At 39.2% G+C, this 21,656-nt stretch overlaps 1 protein-coding gene across 1 annotated transcript in view; it reads left to right on the forward strand.

Moving 5' to 3' along the window:
- Positions 1 to 21,439, forward strand: part of chchd6a (coiled-coil-helix-coiled-coil-helix domain containing 6a) — a 76,711-nt gene extending 55,272 nt beyond the window's left edge. The window contains exon 9 of the mRNA XM_073875467.1: positions 21,106 to 21,439. Within this exon, the coding sequence (XP_073731568.1) occupies positions 21,106 to 21,129 (24 nt within the window). The 3' untranslated portion in view covers positions 21,130 to 21,439. The remainder of the gene's footprint in view (positions 1 to 21,105) is intronic.
- The last annotated feature ends 217 nt before the right edge of the window (positions 21,440 to 21,656 follow it).

A 21,656-nucleotide genomic window follows, 5' to 3' on the forward strand; every position in this document is an offset into this window, starting at 1 on the left:
GTCTGTCGGTCTATGTTTACAGTGTGTTGTCTTTCTGTCTGTCTGTCTGTCTGTCGGTCTGTCGGTCTGTCTATGTTCACAGTCTGTTTGTCTGTATGTCTATCTGTATGTCTATATTCACAGCTTGTTGTCTGTCTGTCTGTCTGTTGGTCTGTCTATGTTCACAATCTGTTTGTCTGTCTGTCTATCTGTATGTCTATATTCACAGCGTGTTGTCTGTCTGTCTGTTGGTCTGTCTATGTTCACAATCTGTTTGTCTGTCTGTCTATCTGTATGTCTATATTCACAGCGTGTTGTCTGTCTGTCTGTTGGTCTGTCTATGTTCACAGTCTGTTTGTCTGTCTGTCTATCTATATGTCTATATTCACAGCGTGTTGTCTGTCTGTCTGTTGGTCTGTCTATGTTCACAATCTGTTTGTCTGTCTGTCTATCTGTATGTCTATATTCACAGCGTGTTGTCTGTCTGTCTGTCTATATTCTCGTTGTGTATTCTGTCTGTCGGTCTATGTTTACAGTGTGCTGTCTGTCTGTCTGTCTATATTCTCGGTGTGTATTCTGTCTGTCGGTCTATGTTTACAGTGTGCTGTCTGTCTGTCTGTTGGTCTGTCTATGTTCACAGTCTGTTTGTCTGTCTGTCTATATTCTCGGTGTGTATTCTGTCTGTCGGTCTATGTTTACAGTGTGTTGTCTGTCTGTCTGTCTGTCTGTCTGTCTATGTTCTGTCTATGTTCACAGTCTGTCTGTTTGTCTGTCTTTCTGTCTATCTGTATGTCTATATTCACAGTGTTCTGTCTGTCTGTCTGTCTGTCTGTCTGTCTGTCTGTCTGTCTGTGTTCACAGTTTGTCTGTTTGTCTGTCTGTCTATCTGTATGTCTATATACACAGCGTGTTGTCTGTCTGTCCATCGGTCTGTCTATGTTCACAGTCTGTTTGTCTGTCTGTCTATCTGTATGTCTATATTCACAGCGTGTTGTCTGTCTGTCTGTCTGTCTGTCTATATTCTCGTTGTGTATTCTGTCTGTCGGTCTATGTTTACAGTGTGTTGTCTGTCTGTCTGTCTATATTCTCGGTGTGTATTCTGTCTGTCGGTCTATGTTTACAGTGTGCTGTCTGTCTGTCTGTTGGTCTGTCTATGTTCACAGTCTGTTTGTCTGTCTGTCTATATTCTCCGTGTGTATTCTGTCTGTCGGTCTATGTTTACAGTGTGTTGTCTGTCTGTCTGTCTGTCTGTCCGTTGGTCTGTCTATGTTCACAGTCTGTTTGTCTGTCTTTCTGTCTATCTGTATGTCTATATTCACAGCGTGTTGTCTGTCTGTCTGTTGGTCTGTCTATGTTCACAGTCTCTTTGTCTGTCTGTCTATCTGTATGTCTATATTCACAGCGTGTTGTCTGTCTGTCTGTCTATATTCTCGGTGTGTATTCTGTCTGTCGGTCTATGTTTACAGTGTGTTGTCTGTCTGTCTGTCTGTCCGTTGATCTGTCTATATTCACAGTGTGTTGTCCGTCTATCTGCATGTCTATATCCTCAATGTGTAATCTGTCTGTCGGTCTATATTCACAGTGTGTTGTCCGTCTGGCTATCTGTATGTCTATATTCACAGTGTGTTTTCTGTCTGTCTATATTCACAGTGTGTATTCTGTATGCCGGTCTGTCCGTCGGTCTGTCTACATTCACAGTCTGTTTGTCTGTATGTCTATATTCACAGTGTGTTGTTTGTCTGTCTGTCTGTCTATATTCTCATTGTGTATTCTGTCTGTCTGTCTATATTCACAGTGTGTAGTTTGTCTGTCTCTATGTATGTCTATTTTCCCAGTGTGTATTCTGTCTGTCTGCCTGTCTATGTTCACAGTGTGTTGTCTGTCTGTCTGTCTATGTTTACAGTGTGTTGTCTATCTGTCTGTCTGTATTCACAGTGTGTATTCTGTCTGTCTGTCTATATTCAGAGTACGTATGTATGTATGTAGTATATCTGCCTGTCTGTGTAGTTATTTAGCTTGCTGTCTGTTTTTTCCTTCCATCCTGTCTGTCTGTCTGTTTGTCTGTCGGTCTATCTATCTATATTCACAGTGTATACAGTCTGTCTATCTGTCTGTCTATTTATCTATTTTTATAGTATGTATGTCTGTCTGTGTACTTATGTAGGTGTCTGTCTGACTTTTACATCCATCCTGTCTGTCTATCAAGAAATGGTCCTTAAAGTTCTGTATTCTGTTGAACTCCATGTAACTTATTACATAAACGTCCTTAAATAATTCTGATCAGGAAGCCTAATTGTACAAGACTAGTCATTCCACCAACTATATGTAGTTTTGCACATTCCTTTTCTTTAAACACAGATCAAAGACAGGGTTTCTCATCAGCAGCTCTCCGACAGCAGTTAGACTTTATAGAAGCCCTTATTAGAGAAACTCTCGCTTGCGCTTGACACACTTCACTTTGGGAAAACCGCATGCATTGGAATATTGAGAGAGAGAGAGAGAGAGAGAGAGAGAGAGAGAGAGAGAGAGAGAGAGAGAGAGACCTGCAGCAAACCCTACGTTCTCCATCTGAGGGGGCACTTACGCTTCTCTGGGCATTGTCTGGGATAATGACTCCAAAATTGGCTGATTCCTCCATCCTGCACGATCCACCCCGTGCCGGGATTCTCAGAACATTTAAGGCTTGGGCCAGATGCATGGACTTTGATGGTGATGGATGGTTTGAGCTTGCTTGCATCAAGCACAGCAGAGGACAGAAAGAAGAAGAGAGGGGGTAGAGAGAGGGTGGAGGAGGGAAAAGGGGGCAAAGGGAGATAAAAAAAAGAGAGATGAGAAGATACAGACAGGATAGATAAAAGAGATAAGGCAGTAAGAATGCCGTTCGCCACTGTTTGCCACAAATCTTAGGAGAAAACAGCGAAGTCCATTCTCTCAGAGATGAAAAGCACATACAAATAATGTAAAAAAATTTTTATAGCCGAAAAGAAATATTTTTAAGTCGTTGGCAGGTGTGGTAAAAAAAGGGCATTTTGGACACTGTATGTGACTTTAGTAAATTCGGTCCAGAGTGTTTGTCTGCATCTTCCGTAAGGGAGAGAGAGAAAGAGAGAGAGCGAGCAAGAGATAGAGGAGATAAAAACAAAAGGGAGAGAAGGGAATAAGCTAGTTAGCTGTGTGTGTCTGACGCTGGATTGATGCTGTGGGGCGGCAGGGGCTGTTGTGTCAAGACTGAACTTTTTGAGAGGCTGCGCAAAACTTTTAATGTGGTTTCTTTCAGCGCTAAATTTGCCCCCCGAGCTCCAGGCCTGCAATCAGCATCAGCGCTGGCTCGAGGGCTAATGCCCCACGTGTGTGTGTTGATGTGTGCGTGACAGTTCAGGCCTATCTGTGCTACTGTTACAGATGTTTCAAAGAGCCTGTCCACACAATGAAAAGAAGGCAGTGCTCAGATGAACAGTACGACTCTTTTATAATGAGGCCACATGGTCAGTATGAGAAGGTTTAGTAGTCAATAGTTGCTGCTGTAATGCAGTTTTAATTTATTTTCATATGAAACTTTTTTTGACCATCTTGGATAGCATTTATAGTTGAATGTGCACTTATATAGTGTTGGTTTAAAATTTCTAAAGGGTTGTGATGCAAAACCAGCTAGATGCCTCCTACATGATTTCTTGTAAATTCAAATTTCAGAGTCTGCCTAAAAACTGTATTTTTTTAATGGCCTGACGGCGGGATTAGATGGATTTCATGCAAGAGTATTTATGAACGTATAGTATGCATAAATGAAGTTACAATGATTATTGCATTTTTAATGGAGATGGCGTTTAACTAGCCTGGCTAACACCAGACCAGTTTAATAGAGAATCAGACGTGGTCTTGGAACCACATGCTCATTTTCTCGTATTTGAGACGTGGTTTACGAATGCCCAGAGCCGTGTATTGGCGCTACGAATGTCTATCAAATGCGTCTGTACGTAGCTAATAGCCAATCGTTTAAATTATACCAGATGACATATGTAGAGCGACATAAATTCAAACATCAACAACTTTTATCAGGTACGTGTGCGCACAGCTGAAAGCTATGCAACTAAACCAGTAGCTGTTTATTGATATTGAAAAGCAACACAACTTAGTGGCACTGTGACATCCACAGTAGGTAGGCTACAGGCATAATGACAATATGATATTAATAAATATCACTTACCATTTATAAGTTAAATGGACTTCGTCGACGACGATGCATAGCAGGTTGGTCCTATAAAACTCTGTGTCATGTCTTGCCATATCTAAACATCCTTGTCTGGATATGAAATTGCTTAATGCCAAAAGTTGCTCTTTTTTTAAATAAACTTGCGTTCAAAACTTAGAACACTATCTAACGCTGCATTGAAAAGTAACTTCGCGTCTGCATCATCGTCTTGCTGCCCCCTCCCCGTTCTGTGATTGGTTCCCTATTACAGGGGAAAAATAGGTCCATGGTTTCCATGCTAGACTTGCAGCGTGAATTAATTTGCGCGCAAGGTAGCATGGGAAAACCCAGGCTAGGGTTTAACGGCTTTTGCATCTGAACTCTTCATATATTGTTAATAATTATTTTGAACACTATAACAATTCACATGTATTTAACGAGGTGGCTAATTCATATTAAAGTCGCCATGAAACGGTAATGATTGTTTTATTTTCCTTGTGGTAAAGTATATCCAAGTAAAACCAGCTTTTGAAATCAAATAAGGCAAGGATGGTTTTGAATTTGTCCATCGAGATCCGATTGGATCGTTTGAAGTTCGGTTGTGTTGCTAATTGCTAATCGTAGCGATCTTCTCCTGGACCCCACCCACCTGCCATACCATATGATCCAAGATCGTTTTGAGGAGGGGAGGAGATTTGCGTTTTTGATTTAAAGATTATGAGGGCACATTAATTTTTTTTAAATAATGAAGCTCACAAATAAGTAATTTGTAAAAAAAAATACCACAATATTCCAAAACAAATTTTAGTTTTTCATTTTATTTTTATGGTGACTTTAATTTGTCAGACCACATTTGTACATTTTTTTTACAATTTACATTTGCCCCTGTGACGTTGGGGTTAGGGGTGGGGTTTCGTTATTGTGTTATTTTTATTTTTTTAAGATTATTGTAAATTTTGCACTATTAACTTTGCACAAATATGTATGAATTCTCATGAGATCAGGCTGTTATTTTTAAACAAACTTCACAGAGTAACAAAAACAAAAATCGAAACACTTTCGTGTGCTTTACTATCGCTTGTGCGCATGAAAGTATCTCATGCCCAACTTTTTTGTGATTAGTAGTTTCGCCTGTTTCACCAAAACAACTACTCAAGTAATAAAGAAGCCATGTTTTTCAGAATCAAGTCTAAACAACATCCATCCTCTATGGATAACAATAAATTTGTTTATTTCTTAATTACCGGTAATTTCTAATTTTATAATTGCATGTATCTAAAACATATTTGGTTATTTTTGAGCGCGATGCTAATGGTCAGATTCAATGAATTATTGCTAAGCTATGCTAAAAGTGGTTGCGCCAGACCTGGAGATCAACTGAATGGATTCCAAAACGGGAAAAATCAAAACTCTAGGGGAGCTGGAAAATGAGCATATTTTCAAAAAAAGTGGAGTGTCCCTTTAAGGGTGGTAAAGTCAATATATAAATCATGGCTTCTCCTGCCTTACTGCTTTATTGCTGAAAAGCAGAGACATTGTCAGATTTTGAACTCCAGGGTAAATTTTTTGAGCAGATTCTCAAAGGTGTTTGGACGCTGCCGTGCCCTAACCTTCACTGCTACATCTTGTATGGCTGTCACGATACACTTCACTCAGATCAGAGTTTATTACTGACCAGAGCTGATTTTCTCCTGCGAGATCGAAAGATGCTACCTTTCTTCATTAGATTGAGTCTAAGAAACAGACTGCGTGATGCTCCAGGGCCTTCCCATGATCTCCCGCTGTGGCGATTCAGAGCTGTGTCTGTGTTCGCTTTTATTCTCAGATCCAGAGTTGCTGGAATATTGCATGACAGCTTGTTATTTATTTGGACGTAGAGCGAGACACAAATGCAACGACTGGCAACAACTCCAGCGCCCACAAACGAATCGTCAATATCAGTGCCGCCCAAGAGGGCATTGACAGACTGTTAAAATAAATGGGTCACTCTGGAATAAATTAGCCTGCACCAGACGTTAAAATGAAATGTTTTTGTTGCACATGATCACCGGGTCTGAGCTAGCACAGTATCCGCTTGGCTCTTTCATTGAGATGAAAGTGAAAACTGAATGAAATAAATGGAAAGCCGAGACCCGAAGAGTAGAGACATATTGGGTCAAGGTAGGGGCAGTCACTTTGACCATCTTCTGTTTGGAGAGAATAGTGTTTTGTGAGAATGTTCAACCTTATTGTCTGTACAGAACCATTGAACCGTCCAGTGACCTCGATTACGTTCTGAGTTACTGCCGGAAAGTTTTGTACTAGTTATAGACAGCTATACTGATATAGATTAAAAGTCATACAGGCCTAATCTAAATGTAGCATTTTTGTTTTAGTGACTGCTGGTTGGTACATTGGCTAAATACATGAAAGACTTATATTTTGGATGTTTTAATGAAGTGCTACCATGCTTAAAGGTATAAAATATTTACTTGTATTTCACTTTAATCCTGTACTAATCCTGCAGTGCATAAGAGAATCTAACATTTGCATTTGGTTTTAAATTTGATTATTTTACAAAATTAATTTGCAACTGAAATATTTGAGTACCTAATTTTGCTTTAAAATCAATGTATTGAATTTTAAACACCATGATGCAGTTTTATTGCACTTAGGAGTCTACTGTACCCTACTGTGTTCGATGTTGTATATACTTAAATATAATTGAAGACATTCAGGTGCACTATGTCAGCGGTACAGTGAGAGTATCGAGTCCATGCTGAAGCGATGTCCCTCTGGACCGTCTCTTTCTCCAAAACCCTCATTACAGAATGTGAGAATTCATGCACAGGAACCTTTTAATCGCCATTCTGCCGCCGCTTGTTGAAACTCAACTGTATGCATGCAGCTTCTCTTACTCCGATACAAATCCCTAAAGGCAAAAACTTGTGAAGTCACATGTGACGATCTCTATGACTGTGAGTTTCTCTTGTTGTGTTGTTTGGAGATCCACTGTGCCAATTTGTCATTTTACTTTTTTTGGCACAAAGAAACTCAATTTTAATTTTTGAATATACTGAATAATATACTGTATAAAATAGCTAATGGTCTACTGCTTAGGGACACTATGTAGTTTTTTAAAGTATTTTATCAATTTGTCAAAATCAATGTCTTTATTCATAAATATGTCCTCATTGGTGTCAAATGACCTCTGCCAATGATCTGACTTTTCTTTGTAAGCTTAGAATTTCTTCCTCCTTATTTACATTGAACGGGTAAGTCCAAGAAGGCTTCCATGTCGTTTTCGCCGTATTGAAAAACTATAATAGCAGAGAGGGACAAAAAGCACTAGCCTACCGCAACACGTTTCCAAAACGCATTTTTCACAATTTCACCACAACTAGATGGAGGAAAATCCTATTTATTGTCCCTTTAAGCTAGTTGGTTACATGTGGTATCAGGGAGGATCATTTGTCATTCTTAATGGCATTTGATTGGACAAAAATATGTGTAGTGGAAGATGAGTCCTCAGTATTTTTGCCAAATGTGTGTATTAGTACATGTTAACGATATGCAAAAGGTACCTATCTAAAAGTAAACAAGTTATCATCTCCAATGATCTTGGACTACAACAAACACATGGATTGTAGGCAACAGTTTACTTCCTGGAATCGGTGATGTAGAGAAGACATACATTATCATAATTCCTCCGCTTCTGACTCACAGCCTGTAAGTTAACTCCTGTTAGCATTGCATTGTGACCGAATCTTTTAAACATGGTAAGGAGAGTCACATTTCCGGCTTACGTCAGAGGTATTCAGGCCAATCACAACGTACAGATTAGCTGGCCAATCAGGGACACGGAGCTTTTCAAATTCGTTTCAGGAAGAGAATGAAATCTTGAGCTACAAAAATGTACGGTATGTAGAAAATAGTGTGTTTTTTGACACATAAACCCCATAAATCACTCAAACACATTGTATTATACTAAATAAACAAAATAACATTGTTTTTTAGCAATGAAATAGGTGCCCTTTAAAGGTGGAGTTTGTGATTTGGAAAATGCTAACTTTAGACTGTTGCATTGATAACATACGATCCCATTCTCCCTGCAAATAGCCTTCCAAGGTCACACCTCCTCCAAAACGCATAACTGTGCCACAGACCAGAAGCAAAATGCCCGGAGACAACGTTACTGGATTACATAACATGTAATTTACCAATAAATTATAAGTTGTTTTAGAAGGATAGTTAGGTACAGTGACTTTTTTTCGAGGGTGCACGTCAAAAACATGTATTTGAACTGTCATGGCTGTGGCTCGTCATGTCAAAATATTTGTTCGGCACATCATATGAACCTATGTGCATCACACTTCATGTCAAAATACGTGCCTGCTGCAGACGCTTCAAAGGGGTTTATGATAAAAAAAGATGTTTTAAAGATGAGTATTTTGAAAACGCGAGCGTCTCTTTTATCATAAACCCTTTCGACGCGTGTGCAGCAGGCACGTATTTTGACATGACGCATGATGCACATAGGTTCAAATGACGCACACATACATATTTTGACATGACGAGCTACACACATGACACCTATTTTGAATTTGCACCCCTCGGAAGAGAAGTCACTGGCGCCACTTAGGTAGTTGTAGTTTGCCTGCCAATGGTGTCTCATGGCAATTCGTACGTATTTTACGAGGTGGCTTATTCGTGTTAATTCATACGACCACATTCAATGATTTTTGTACGATTTGCCTTGACCCCTGTGACGTTGGAGTTAGGGGTTGGGTTTTGTTCTTGTTTTTCATGATAATCGTACGTTTTTGCGCGATTAACTTCATATGAATTTATACGAATTAGCCAACTCGTAAAATATTTACGAATTCTCGTGAGATCAGGCTGTCTGTACAGCATACGCGAATGCGCAGATGACGCGTGATATGCAAACACACTGACAGGTAACACATACTAACAGACCATTCGGACGAATGCAATATTTAAACAAACATTTTATGGTCCTATGCCTTCGACAGACGATATGTATTTTTATAAATACATTTGGATCACTTAACATAGTGATTGCTATCAGGATATAAGTAGACTTACAACCAACATAACATAAATATTTTCACATTTAAGTATGCATATGTGTTAAACATAAATAGTAGACTAGCATATAGACGACTAAAACCAACATGGACTTAAAGCTTCAAAACTCCAGTTCAATTGCATGGGGCCTTGACGAAATTCAAAATAAAAATAAGGACCTGTAATATTTCTTTGTAGGTATGTAAACACATCTCTCAATTATTTCTCACAACAACAGCCTACTATTGAACAACAGGCACAAGGCTCATCATTTGCCATCATTTCGAGTTGATTCCTTCAAATCTCTCCCAAACTCTGCCTTTCTTTTTCCAGCCCTCTCTCGTTCTTTCAGTTGTAAGAGCAGATCCCTCCAGCCTCTATCCATCCATTGCACACAGTGGGATTATTGATTTCATTTTCATATTGCTGCAGGTCCACTGTTGTAAACAACCATCCCGTCTTTTCAAAAAGTGAATTGATCCTCGGTCCGCCTGCTTTAGAAGAAACCAATCAAAGCGAACACCATTATCTTTCTTTTTCCGAGACGGCGCTTTTCCCTCGCTTTCTTTTGTGTCCTGAATAATAGCACTCGCAATGGCAAACAACATCAAGTAAAATGGCAAGTTTGTTGGCTTGAAAAGTTTTTCGAACGCTAAAGTGGTTTGAATTCAGAACAAACTTATTGTTCCAGCAGCGCATTTACACAATGTAATAGATGGCGAGAATTATCTTGTTTGTGATAATGGCTCAGAAAGCTTCATGTGGCCGTGCATTTCTCCACAGAGAAAGACCTTGAGGAAAGTGGATGGAGTGTTTCTTTATTTAATTGATGTTTCACATCTATGGAAACATGAAGGGGGGGTGGGTGGGCTAGAAAACACTGATTTACATTGTAGTGAAATGTACGTCTCTATGTATGAGTCGGGCTCCATCTTTCAGAACCTTTACATCAAAAAGGTACATTGCCGTGGGGACACAATTACACGTGTTAATGTATTCGCCCTCGGAGACGAGTCGTATGAGCGTGACGTTTCATTTACAATGTTCTTCCTTTATCAGAGCTGCGGGAAAGAGTGCATTAAAATTCATTGTAATCTTTCTCGTCTCTTGGGGAACTAACTGAGATATCTTAAAGTAGCTGTGTTGTTGATTAGTCAAACATGTGGGACCGGACTGAAGAAACACTTAAATGGGTTTTAGAAGCTGTTGTGCTTTGTCGACTGCTTGTCTGTTGGTGATCAAGGATGATCAACGCACGAAAACAGAAAGGTTCGTCCAATGTCTCTTTCTGTCGTGGAACTCTTTCTGTGCTTTAAAGACCCCATGAAATCAAAACTGACGATTAAATTTTTTTAAAAGTATATTGCAGTGCACCCTTATAAACTTAAAATTAAAATCTGATAATACCTCCGGCCTCTTGTGCCGATCCCTCTCTGATGACATCAGCTTGACGGCTTGGGGGGAGCATCTGTAACCCCTCCCCCCCAACTGTTAATTTCAAGTTATAGTCGTGCGTAAGGGCTACGTCGAAGGCTATGCATAGACATTGCGTTGCTCTGTGTAGGCTGACGTGCACCTCGACAAAATTGTAATAGTGCATCCGTTTTATGCGGATATTGATATTAATTAGAATGCACAATAAAAAAACGAGAATAAAAAAAAATGTAAAAAAAAAACAAAGATATCTTGTTTTGGAACCAAACTCTTCATATGAAAACCGAAGCGTAGCCTACGCTAGATGGCGACTTCCTGTTCACAAGGAATTTAACCCGTTGTATGACTATAATCTACGGAAGGTTCAGTGTGAAGTAAAACTTGATAATTTACTTTAATATACAATACTGTCCAAAAGTCTTAGGCCACCATGCCACCGTTATTTTTTTTCTTTTTACAACTGTATAGTGATCATATATAATTATTTCTCAGTCTCTTTATTAGAATACAATGAGAAAATACAGGAAATGTGTATGTAGTATTATATACAGTATAAAAGTATAAACTATAGTAAACTTCTGAGGTAAACTCCCCTTCCACTTGAGCAATAGCAGGAAACCGCAGGATCTCTTACTGTGGATTCATACCAGACGCGAGTTCAACAATTTGCACGAGTAGATTACATACAAAGTCAATGCAAAGACGCGATCAGATGCTCCCTCACGTGGGCCGATGCGAATGACGCGATATGGGTGGCGCGTTTGCCGCGAAAACAAGCGCTATTCGCCTCAAACGTGTCTTTGCCCAAGTTGAAATATTCAACTCGAGCGAAAAATCTGCATTACACAAAGTTAAATCCCGCGAGTAATCTAGAGCGAGTAACGCAATGCCCTGCGTTTGGTGTGTACGTAGCATTCATACTGCGTTTGGTGTGTACATAGCATTAAACCTAAATTAAATTCTAATTTCTAATTCTAATCGAATGACTTCAGGACGTCATTCTACTCAAAAAAGCTCAAGATGTGTTTTGTGCCAAAAGAGGTCACACTAAATACTGACTGATGCCTGAAGAAGACATTTAGTTCTGAAAATTGTTTTGTTTTTGGTCTACATATTTCCTGTATTTTCTGTTTGTATCTTAAAAATTAAAAAATACATATGTATGGACATTAAAACTTTGCTAAAACAAAGCAGGTGGTGGCGTAAGACTTTTGCACAGTACTGTATATGTAAATTATGAATACTTAATATTTAGGGTGCTCTTTATTATTAATATTAAAATAATACTTAACCCATTGAAGCTAAACATCTTATTAGTTGCGTCAATTCACAAATTACCTAATAAAAACTTTTTTTTAAAGATAAACTTTGTTTTATAATGAAAGAAACGAATATTTTTTGTTTTTTAAATATTTTTTTTATATTTTTATAAAATAATTATATTGTTAGTTGTAAAGATGTTCTGTGCTTTGACTCTTTTTATAAGCAAAAGGTTAAATGTGAAGTAAAAATTGAGTATTTACTTTAATAAATTAAGTGCAGTAAGATGTCTGCTAAAAGCATCTGCTATCTGCATCTTTTGTAACATTGTTAGATATTTTGATCGTAAATTTAATTCTACAGACGCTATATCTAAATTTTCACCAAGTTTTTCTTTAAGTTTCAGCCCTCTGTTTTTTCTTTTTCCTCACAATCCTCACATTACTGTTGGTTTATGTAAAGGGCTTTGTTGTGAAAATAGATTCGATTTGTGTCTAGCTGCCTTTGCAGTGTAAGGATATTGGAAGCGAATGTGACTATACACAATTCATGTAATACAAAAAGATCGAATCAGAAAAGGCTCGATACACGCTTCTCTCATGACTCTTTGCAGCCGTAATTCTCTATTCATCTTTCGATCTGTACTTTTCTTTCTCTTCTCTGCCTCCCCTTCAATCGCTTCATCTCTATTGTCCAGACTTTGTGCTACCAAATGGTATATCAAGCCCATTCTGAAGGCTTCATTTTGGCTCAGACGTGCCACATGGCCTATGAACATCCTTACAAAGCCCTGAAACTGCAGTCAGCAGGGAATCCGAGGCCAGGAACCTGAAACACAATGGCTGATATGACCTTTCTGTAGCCGTGCCACTGTCGCACCACTGCGCCTTTCCTCTGATAACCTGATAATTATGGAGTCCACACGGACGGTCATTGTTTTGTTAAAAAGCAGTCTGGACTTGAACTAAAGAATTTCTTGATTTTTGTTTCTTTTCTTCAGCTCTTGTAGATTTTACCGAATAACTAGAAAGGATTCGGTTGTTTTTTCAGCGCTCTGCTCTCCAGGTGTGATAAAAGTGCATTAGGAACGGCTTTCTTGCTTTGTTACCCAGAATGGATCTTTGTGCCGTTTCCCATTTGGCGCAGAAACAAGGCGGTTCACTTTGTCTGTCTGGTTTCCAAAAAGCTCTCTTGTCTGTTTTATTCTATTGAAGCTGTTAGGAAGAGCGGCAAATATTGTACGGGCTGCCCATCACTCCATCCACAAAGGCAGGTTTGAAGTACCTCCACGGACTGGCTTCAAAGACAGCTAGTTTTCATCAGACATCATAAGAAGAGCAACCAAATTGTGGGTTCCTTTAGCCACAAACAAATAGTTTTTTTTGTTTGCAGAATAAGCTTGTTGTGTACCATCACCATACTATTTGTAAAGAAACAAAAATGGCTTTTCTTTGGAAAAAATAAAAGCTTTATCTATATCTTTAAAAGTAAATCCTTTTTCTATCGGTCTGTCTCTCTGTACGTACGTATCTTTATTTATCTGTCCGCGCGTCCGTCCGTCTGTCTATCTATTCGTCTATCTGTCTTACAGTGTCAGTCTATAGTGCCTATCTACAGTATCTATCTACATCTACTTATCTACAATGTGTACAGCCTGTCTGTCTGTCTGTCTTATAGTATCTATCTTTTATCTTACACTGTCTGTCTGTCTAATAGTATCTATCTATTTATCTTACACGGTCTGTCTGTCTGTCTGTCTGTCTGTCTAATAGTATCTATCTATTTATCTTACACTGTCTGTCTGTTTGTCTATCTCATAGTATCTATCTTTTTATCTTGCGTATCTGTCTGTCTGTCTTGCTAACAGTGTCTGTCTGTCTATCTCTCTTACAGTATCTGTCTGTCTATTTATTTATCTTGCAGTGTCTGTCTGTCTGTCTATCTGTCATCTATCTATTAAACAGTATCTGTTTGTCTATCTATTTAACAGTATCTGTCTGTCTGTCTATCTGTCTGTCTATCTATTTAACAGTTTCGGTCTGGTCTGTCTATCTATCTATTTAACAGTATCTGTCTGTCTGTCTGTCTGTCTGTCTATCTATTTAACAGTATCTGTCTGTCTGTCTATCTGTCTGTCTGTCTATCTTTTATCAGTATCTGATTATCAATCTGTTTAACAGTATCTGTCTGTCTATCTATCTATTTAACAGTATCTGTCTGTCTATCTATTTAACAGTATCTGTCTGTCTGTCTATCTGTCTGTCTATCTATTTAACAGTATCTGTCTGTCTGTCTATCTGTCGTCTATCTATTTAACAGTATCTGTTTGTCTATCTATTTAACAGTATCTGTCTGTCTGTCTGTCTATCTGTCTGTCTATCTATTTAACAGTTTCTGTCTGGTCTGTCTATCTGTCTATTTAACAGTATCTGTCTGTCTATCTGTCTGTCTGTCTATCTATTTAACAGTGTCTGTCTGTCTGTCTGTCTGTCTGTCTATCTATTTAACAGTATCTGTCTGTCTGTCTATCTGTCGTCTATCTATTTAACAGTATCTGTCTGTCTGTCTGTCTGTCTATCTGTCGTCTATCTATTTAACAGTATCTGTTTGTCTATCTATTTAACAGTATCTGTCTGTCTGTCTGTCTATCTGTCTGTCTATCTATTTAACAGTTTCTGTCTGGTCTGTCTATCTGTCTATTTAACAGTATCTGTCTGTCTATCTGTCTGTCTGTCTATCTATTTAACAGTGTCTGTCTGTCTGTCTGTCTATCTATTTAACAGTATCTGTCTGTCTGTCTATCTGTCGTCTATCTATTTAACAGTATCTGTTTGTCTATCTATTTAACCGTATCTGTCTGTCTGTCTATCTATTTCACAGTATATGTCTGTCTGTCTATCTTTTTGTCTATCTATTTACAAGTATCTGTCTGGTCTGTCTGTCTGTCTATTAAAGAGTATCTGTCTGTCTGTCTGTCTGTCTGTCTATCTGCCTGTCTATCTATTTAACTGTATCTGTCTGTCTATCTATTGAACAGTACCTGTCTGTCTTTCTATCTATTTAACAGTGTCTGTCTGTCTGTCTGTCTGTCTGTCTGTCTGTCTATCTAACATTATTTGTCTGTCGGTCATCTATCTGTTTATCCAACAGTATCCACCTATCCATCCCTTCATCCATCTATCTGTCTATCTTACAGTGTCTGTCTGTCTGTCTGTCTGTCTGTCTATCTATTTAACAGTATCTGTCTGTCTGTCTATCTGTCGTCTGTCTATTTAACAGTATCTGTTTGTCTATCTATTTAACAGTATCTGTCTGTCTGTCTATCTATTTCACAGTATATATCTGTCTGTCTATCTGTTTGTCTATCTATTTAACAGTATCTGTCTGTCTGTCTGTCTATTAAAGAGTATCTGTCTGTCTGTCTGTCTATCTGCCTGTCTATCTATTTAACTGTATCTGTCTGTCTATCTATTGAACAGTACCTGTCTGTCTGTCTATCTATTTAACAGTATCTGTCTGTCTGTCTGTCTGTCTGTCTGTCTGTCTATCTAACATTATTTGTCTGTCGGTCATCTTTCTGTTTATCCAACAGTTATCCACCTATCCATCTCTTCATCCATCTATCTGTCTATCTTACAGTATCTGTCTGTCGGTCTGTCTTATAATATCTGTCTGTCTGTCTGTCTGTCTGTCTGTCTGTCTATTTATTTATCTAACAGTATCCATTCATTCATCCATCTGTCTATCTACAGTATCTGTCTGTTTATTTATCTTACATTGTCTGTCGGTCTATCCATCCATCCATCCAACAGTGTATGTCTGTCTGTCTGTCTATTGGTCGCGTTTTCTTCATTATTTTTTGTTTTTTTAAGATATGTTGGCCCATTTATATTTTGTTTGCAAAACTAATTTGAAACATTCAGGCATATGCCTTTGGAGCAAAAGCTTTTAACCAGTTATGCATGTATGTGTGTATACATACTTGTTAGTTTCTCATCAGTTTTTTTTTACTTTAACTCTACAGCCAATCAGACAAATGTCCTCACACGCCAGCTGTCAAGCGTCTGATAAGATTGATCTCCCATTTATCCCAGACCAAATGCTGATGTGTGAATCTAGGTTCCATTTTTTGGCATACTGTGTTTTTACAGATTTGCAGTCTTCCTTTTTGATGTAAAAGATTTAAGGATCTTCATTATGAACATTACATACTACATATTATCACACATTATACAGCTGGTAAATTGAACAAATTGATATTAAATAACTGAGTTATAGGCCCAGTTTGTTTTCTACTCATAGCTGAGCAGCCATTGCTACAGTAGATGAACTTAGTAATTTCTAAAAGTGAGGCTTTTGCTTATTCTAGGTAGTTTACACTATTCAAATAGGACTTTTTGGACAACAACAATGATGTCTGTAGAGCAAAGGGCATTTCTAGCTTGATGTCCAGAGATGAAAAGTCCAGAGGTCATGCATATATTCAGCCCCCATCCACAATGTCCTGTCAGAATGGACATGATGTAGTGGCCGGGGAGCTTGGGGTCACTAAACCCAGCTGACCCTTGAGAAAGTTGGGCTTGTGTTTAAGCTACAAAGACTTCCACATGTTCTGAAGTTCTCATGAGAGCAATCTATTGTGGTTTCAGTATGTGCAACTGTTAGGCATGGGCAATATGGCGATGCATATAATGCAACGGTACACATGTGTCAACTAAAGGGCTGGTTATACTCGCGCTTTGGTCCGCAACGCAAGCCTCCGTGGATCGCGCGCGCGTCTCACCAAACGGACGAGGCGTTTATAGTTAACGCGCTCGCCGTTGCACTATTTTTTTAACCACCAGGCGGGGACGCGAGCAATAAAGTCAAAAACAAACACAAAGAATAGGATAGAAGAAGTCGTCCGCTGGAACAACCCTACTGCTTTTAACATTAGAGTTTGATATATATAAATATGAGAACATGAATAAAACAACAATCTTTTAAATATGTCTTTATTAAACATTATCATTTCATTAACGTTTTTACTAAACAAACAGTACAGACATCTTAAGGTTTATATTTTATTCCTCATCCAGTGGTTCATTCAATACAAATATAAGCCAAACATTCTGATTCATGTAAAATAATTCGTGTTTTAAACTGCAAAGTTTCCATACTTTACTTCCAGAGTGTCAGAAATATATACATTGTTTTGCTTGGATTTATCAAAGAGATACGTCACAGGCTTGCCTGCTCGGACAGAATCGCCTCGAGTTCGGTCATTTTCGGATGCAGAGCCGCGCGGAAAGTTACAAAAAATGCCGTGCACAGCGCCACGCGAAATGGGGTCTCGCGCACCCAACGCGCGCGACCGCCCACTCCGCGTTGACGTCATTTTTGCCGCGCGCACCAACGCGCTCTTGCGGACGCGGCGACTATAAACTAGGCTTAATGGAGTTCTCCTATACCACAGTGTGTCAGTGCAATATATATTTATTCAACTATTTAACCATAATTACCACATGGTATCTAGCACACCAAAACACCATGGTTACTACTACATTCTGTTTGTAAAGTATTTTTGGATTTTCACATCAAAAATAGTATATTTGGTCATACCCTGCACCCTTGCCACCAGTATTGTGTTTAAGCCAGGTTGTCTCTTTTTGAGATCATTTACAAATCTCAATGCATCTTCCTGCTAAATGTAAGGTGAAGTCGAGGTACATCTAACTCATTATGTCATATCAGGCCCATTTAATACCATTTTTAGCTCGTTGTTGTGTGTGCAAGCTGTGTTGTGGAGCACTTCACATACTGGATTACCGTGCCCGTGTAATTCATCTGACTCAGAAATGAAAGGTGCCGAGAGATCAGACAGTACATCAGAAGTTGGTGAAGTAAAATCAGCAGATCTCTCTCTCAGATTGAACCTGCTCCTCATCGCTGCTGGCTATTTTTCATGCGCGAGTTCAGAGAGGAGCTCCCCTCGGCCTTGTTTGTTTGCCTTGTTTGATCGTTCTTCTTCTTCTGCTTCTCTCCTGTTTGCCATCATAGCGACAGCAGCCGTCTCGCTCTGCCCTTAACAAAGAGGAAGTTTAGACAACAAAGCGGAGGGGAAAACGAGACGCTAGCCCAACTTTTTCCAAACATTTCATCACTTGGTGGGCATCCAATTTGTGTCTGTTTAAGTCTGTGATGCTGTGTTCGCAAAGTGTCTCAATATGTTTGTCATTGCTGTTTGGCATGACACATATGGTTGTTCATGGTTGTTTGTTTAGAAAACATAATGTGAATTAAATTTTAAAAGCTTTGTTAATGTAGCTCAGCGTGATAGCACAATGAGCGTAAAGTCTGTGGGTTTGATTCCCAGAGATTATATACTGATCAAATGTATACGTTAGATGCACTGGAAGTCACTTTAGATAAAATGCATAAATGTACAGTATGGTAATTTATTAGCCACCTGGTGGATAATAGCAGAAAAACGGATTGCTGAAAAAACTTATCATTGGCAGGGAAGCATATTCTCTTAATTGACGAGTTAACTTGTCAATTGCGGGGAAAAAGTTAAAAAGTATTTACTGATGTAGTTTACTTTGGTTATGTATCCATACCATGAACTGTAAAAAAAAAAGATGTACCACGGGTTTCCATAAACTTCCATTGTAAAAAAAATAAGCCTAAATATCTCAAAAATGGCCAGTTTGACATCTTGTGCCAATGACGTCATTTGCACAGTAGTGATCGTGAGGTGGAGCCGCGTTATCAAGGCCCCGCCCATTTTCCCATTTGAGACACACAACACAAATCATCATTGGGAAAAATATTTGAAGTGTAATTTTATTAAGTTTGGATCACGTCCCATTCGTTTGCATGGAGAGGTTTTATGACCTATACTGCAGCCAGCCACCAGGGGGCGATCGAAATGTTGAGCTTTACTTTTCAGGACACGTGTGGTCATCCATATAGAATTTTTAATTTGCTAGTGTATGTACAGGACAATTCGTGAAACAGACTTGTCTCACGAGAATTTGTACGCATTTTACGAGGTTGGCTAATTCATTTGAATTCGTATGAAGACAGACATACAAAAACATTCGATAAGTGTTGGCCGATATGCCCCATTTTGAGATCGTCCTATTGTTAGCCTGTGAGATCGCCGATACACCATATTATCGGGGGGGACAGTAGTCATTTATTTATTTATTTAAGTCACTTGATTGGTGGACAAAAAAGATGCAAGGGCAACACTGTCATGACCGCAATCTTCTTAAAACTGATGCCATTAATCCAAACCCATCATTAAGTCCAGGCGCACTAAAATTCCCTGCGTGCCAGGGAGTGTGAACAACAAACTCGCTGATTTTAACTCTCTGCGTGCCTTACAACCTTTCTAGTGCAAGGAAATGTCAGAGCTGCGTGTATTACAAGTTCAGGTGCTAGGAGGAGTCCATGCGCGAGAGAAGCCCACAAACTATCATCCGAGGAAAAGCACGCAATGCGCATGTTAATGTGAAACTATGTTGATATAATAACAACTATTGCCAACTATCGTTATAAAAGCCCGCTATTAGCGATATATGACGATTGTAAATACACGATACTATCGTCTATCAGCACAACTCTACATACGATTATAAAAAAAAAACAATAACGAAACCCCACCCCAACGTCACAAGGGGAAATGCAAATCGTACAAAAATGTACGACTTTGGTCGTACAAATTAGCCACTTAGTAAAATTCGTACAAATTGCCATGAGATAGCATTGGCCAAACATGGTTTGATATGGTTGTCAACGCAAAATATTTACATATAAGGCCACTTTCTCACTGTCAAATTAAAAGCATCAAGGTTTTTTAAAAACTTTTGTTATAGAGTCGTCTTTATCACACATTCAAGGTGGTGTCAAATGTCTCTTTCAGATGTGTTATATTTCTCTCATATAAAATCTCTCTCATTCACTTTTTCATTTACGCTCGCTCCTGCTTTCTTCCCACCCACTGTTTGTCCTTCACGCGGTGTGCATAGCACGGAATCCGTCACGGTGATATTGATCGCTCGGCTTTCTTATTTATGTCATATGTTTCTCTGCCCCGAACCTTCTTACGCCACCCACTCCTCAACCCACCGCCACCAACCGCAGGTCAATACACCACACTGGCATCGAGGGTTCAACCGTTGGGCCCGTTGTAATTATCTCTATATCCCACACTCTTAGTTCAGCCTCCCCTGCACCGGCAGTTTGCTCCCCGCTGTGATCCGGGAGCTCCTCGGGGGGGTTATCAGGATCTCGAACACTAGCTTAGGTGGCTTTCGACCACAGGGAAAGACAGTCCGATCGATAAGGGACTGAGACTTATTCAGACCCGCTGAGCATACGACCGTTCTGATATTTTGTAAGTTGCTTAACTCTCTCCTCCTGCATTCATGAATTACACCGTGCACGCTCACTAAAAAATAACCTCTGAACCGTATAGAAAGCCAATTTTATATTTGTTTGAGGCCGTGCACGGTAATTGGTATCAATGCTGGGAGCTCTGACCCGGGGCGATTTGTACCTCCAGGGTGTAAGACGTAAAGCCACTGAGGTTAAACTGGCCCTTGGTGCGTCTGGCAGGTTGCCATTAATTAACTCGCATTCCCCGTCTTCGTTTCGCCCGCGTTTAAGCCGAGGTCTGAAATAATGGCTATGTGGGTCTCTGCGAATGTGAGTGATGTCATCGCAATGTCCTCCCTTTTGCCTGATCCTCTTTGTTTCTTTTTTCATCTCCCTTCTCTTTTCTTTCCCTGTCCTCCCTCCATCTCCTCCTGCCCTCCTCTCTGGCACAAACTCCTTTCTGTAATGTATGGAGAACCTCGTATCATAGAAATTAAGGGTCCTGACCTTTTGCGAATGATGATAACCCTTGCGATGTAATCCACCCCCTCGCCCATGTAGACCTGTAATGAATAGATGTTTACTGTAACGTTGTGAAATTATTATTTTTATTTTCAGTACAGGTCGATTGTCAGTCTTGGAGGACCATTGGCTTACGCATGAATGTTTTGAGTGAACACTTGAGACATACATTAGTGTGATTGTTACCTTATAGTTAGATATAATGCACATTTATATAGACTTCAAACAGTGATTCACTAAAATTTTATCAGTATATTTAAGCATATGTCTCGTATGTTTTTTCTGAACAGAATCTGTTGGTGAATCACGGATAAGGAGCGGCGCCGTCTCACCTGTCCCTCTCGTCCATCAGTGTGTCGGGTTTCACGGGACGCTTCATTTTCAGCCCTTCCACCCAATTACCATCTGATCCCGTGGCTCCCAGATGCACTACAGTGTACTGAACAAGCTATATGTTACAGGGAGCTATGGGAGCGTTTCATTATCTTCAACAGCACTGAAAATGAGATTGAAGACATGCAAGGCTTGATTTTTATAAGAGTACACTCAGGAAATCCTGATGCCTTTATTTGTCAGGGTTTTATTTATGCATTGTATTTCATTAAAACCATATCTTTAGAAACAGATTGCCTCTTTTTTTGTCCTTTACCTTATATTTAAACTTATTTTTTTATTTTTGTCACACGATTGTTTACATACAGTAGATCACATCTGTCACACTATTCAACATATCTCACGGCAATATGTACCTGCACTGTAAAACATTTCTGTAGAAATTACAGTATTACTGGGTATTACTGGCAACTAGCTGCCAGTAACTTACTGTAGATTTTACATTTGT

This window comes from Misgurnus anguillicaudatus, chromosome 13, assembly GCF_027580225.2.
Source record: "Misgurnus anguillicaudatus chromosome 13, ASM2758022v2, whole genome shotgun sequence".
Classification (NCBI taxonomy): Eukaryota; Metazoa; Chordata; class Actinopteri; order Cypriniformes; family Cobitidae; genus Misgurnus; species Misgurnus anguillicaudatus.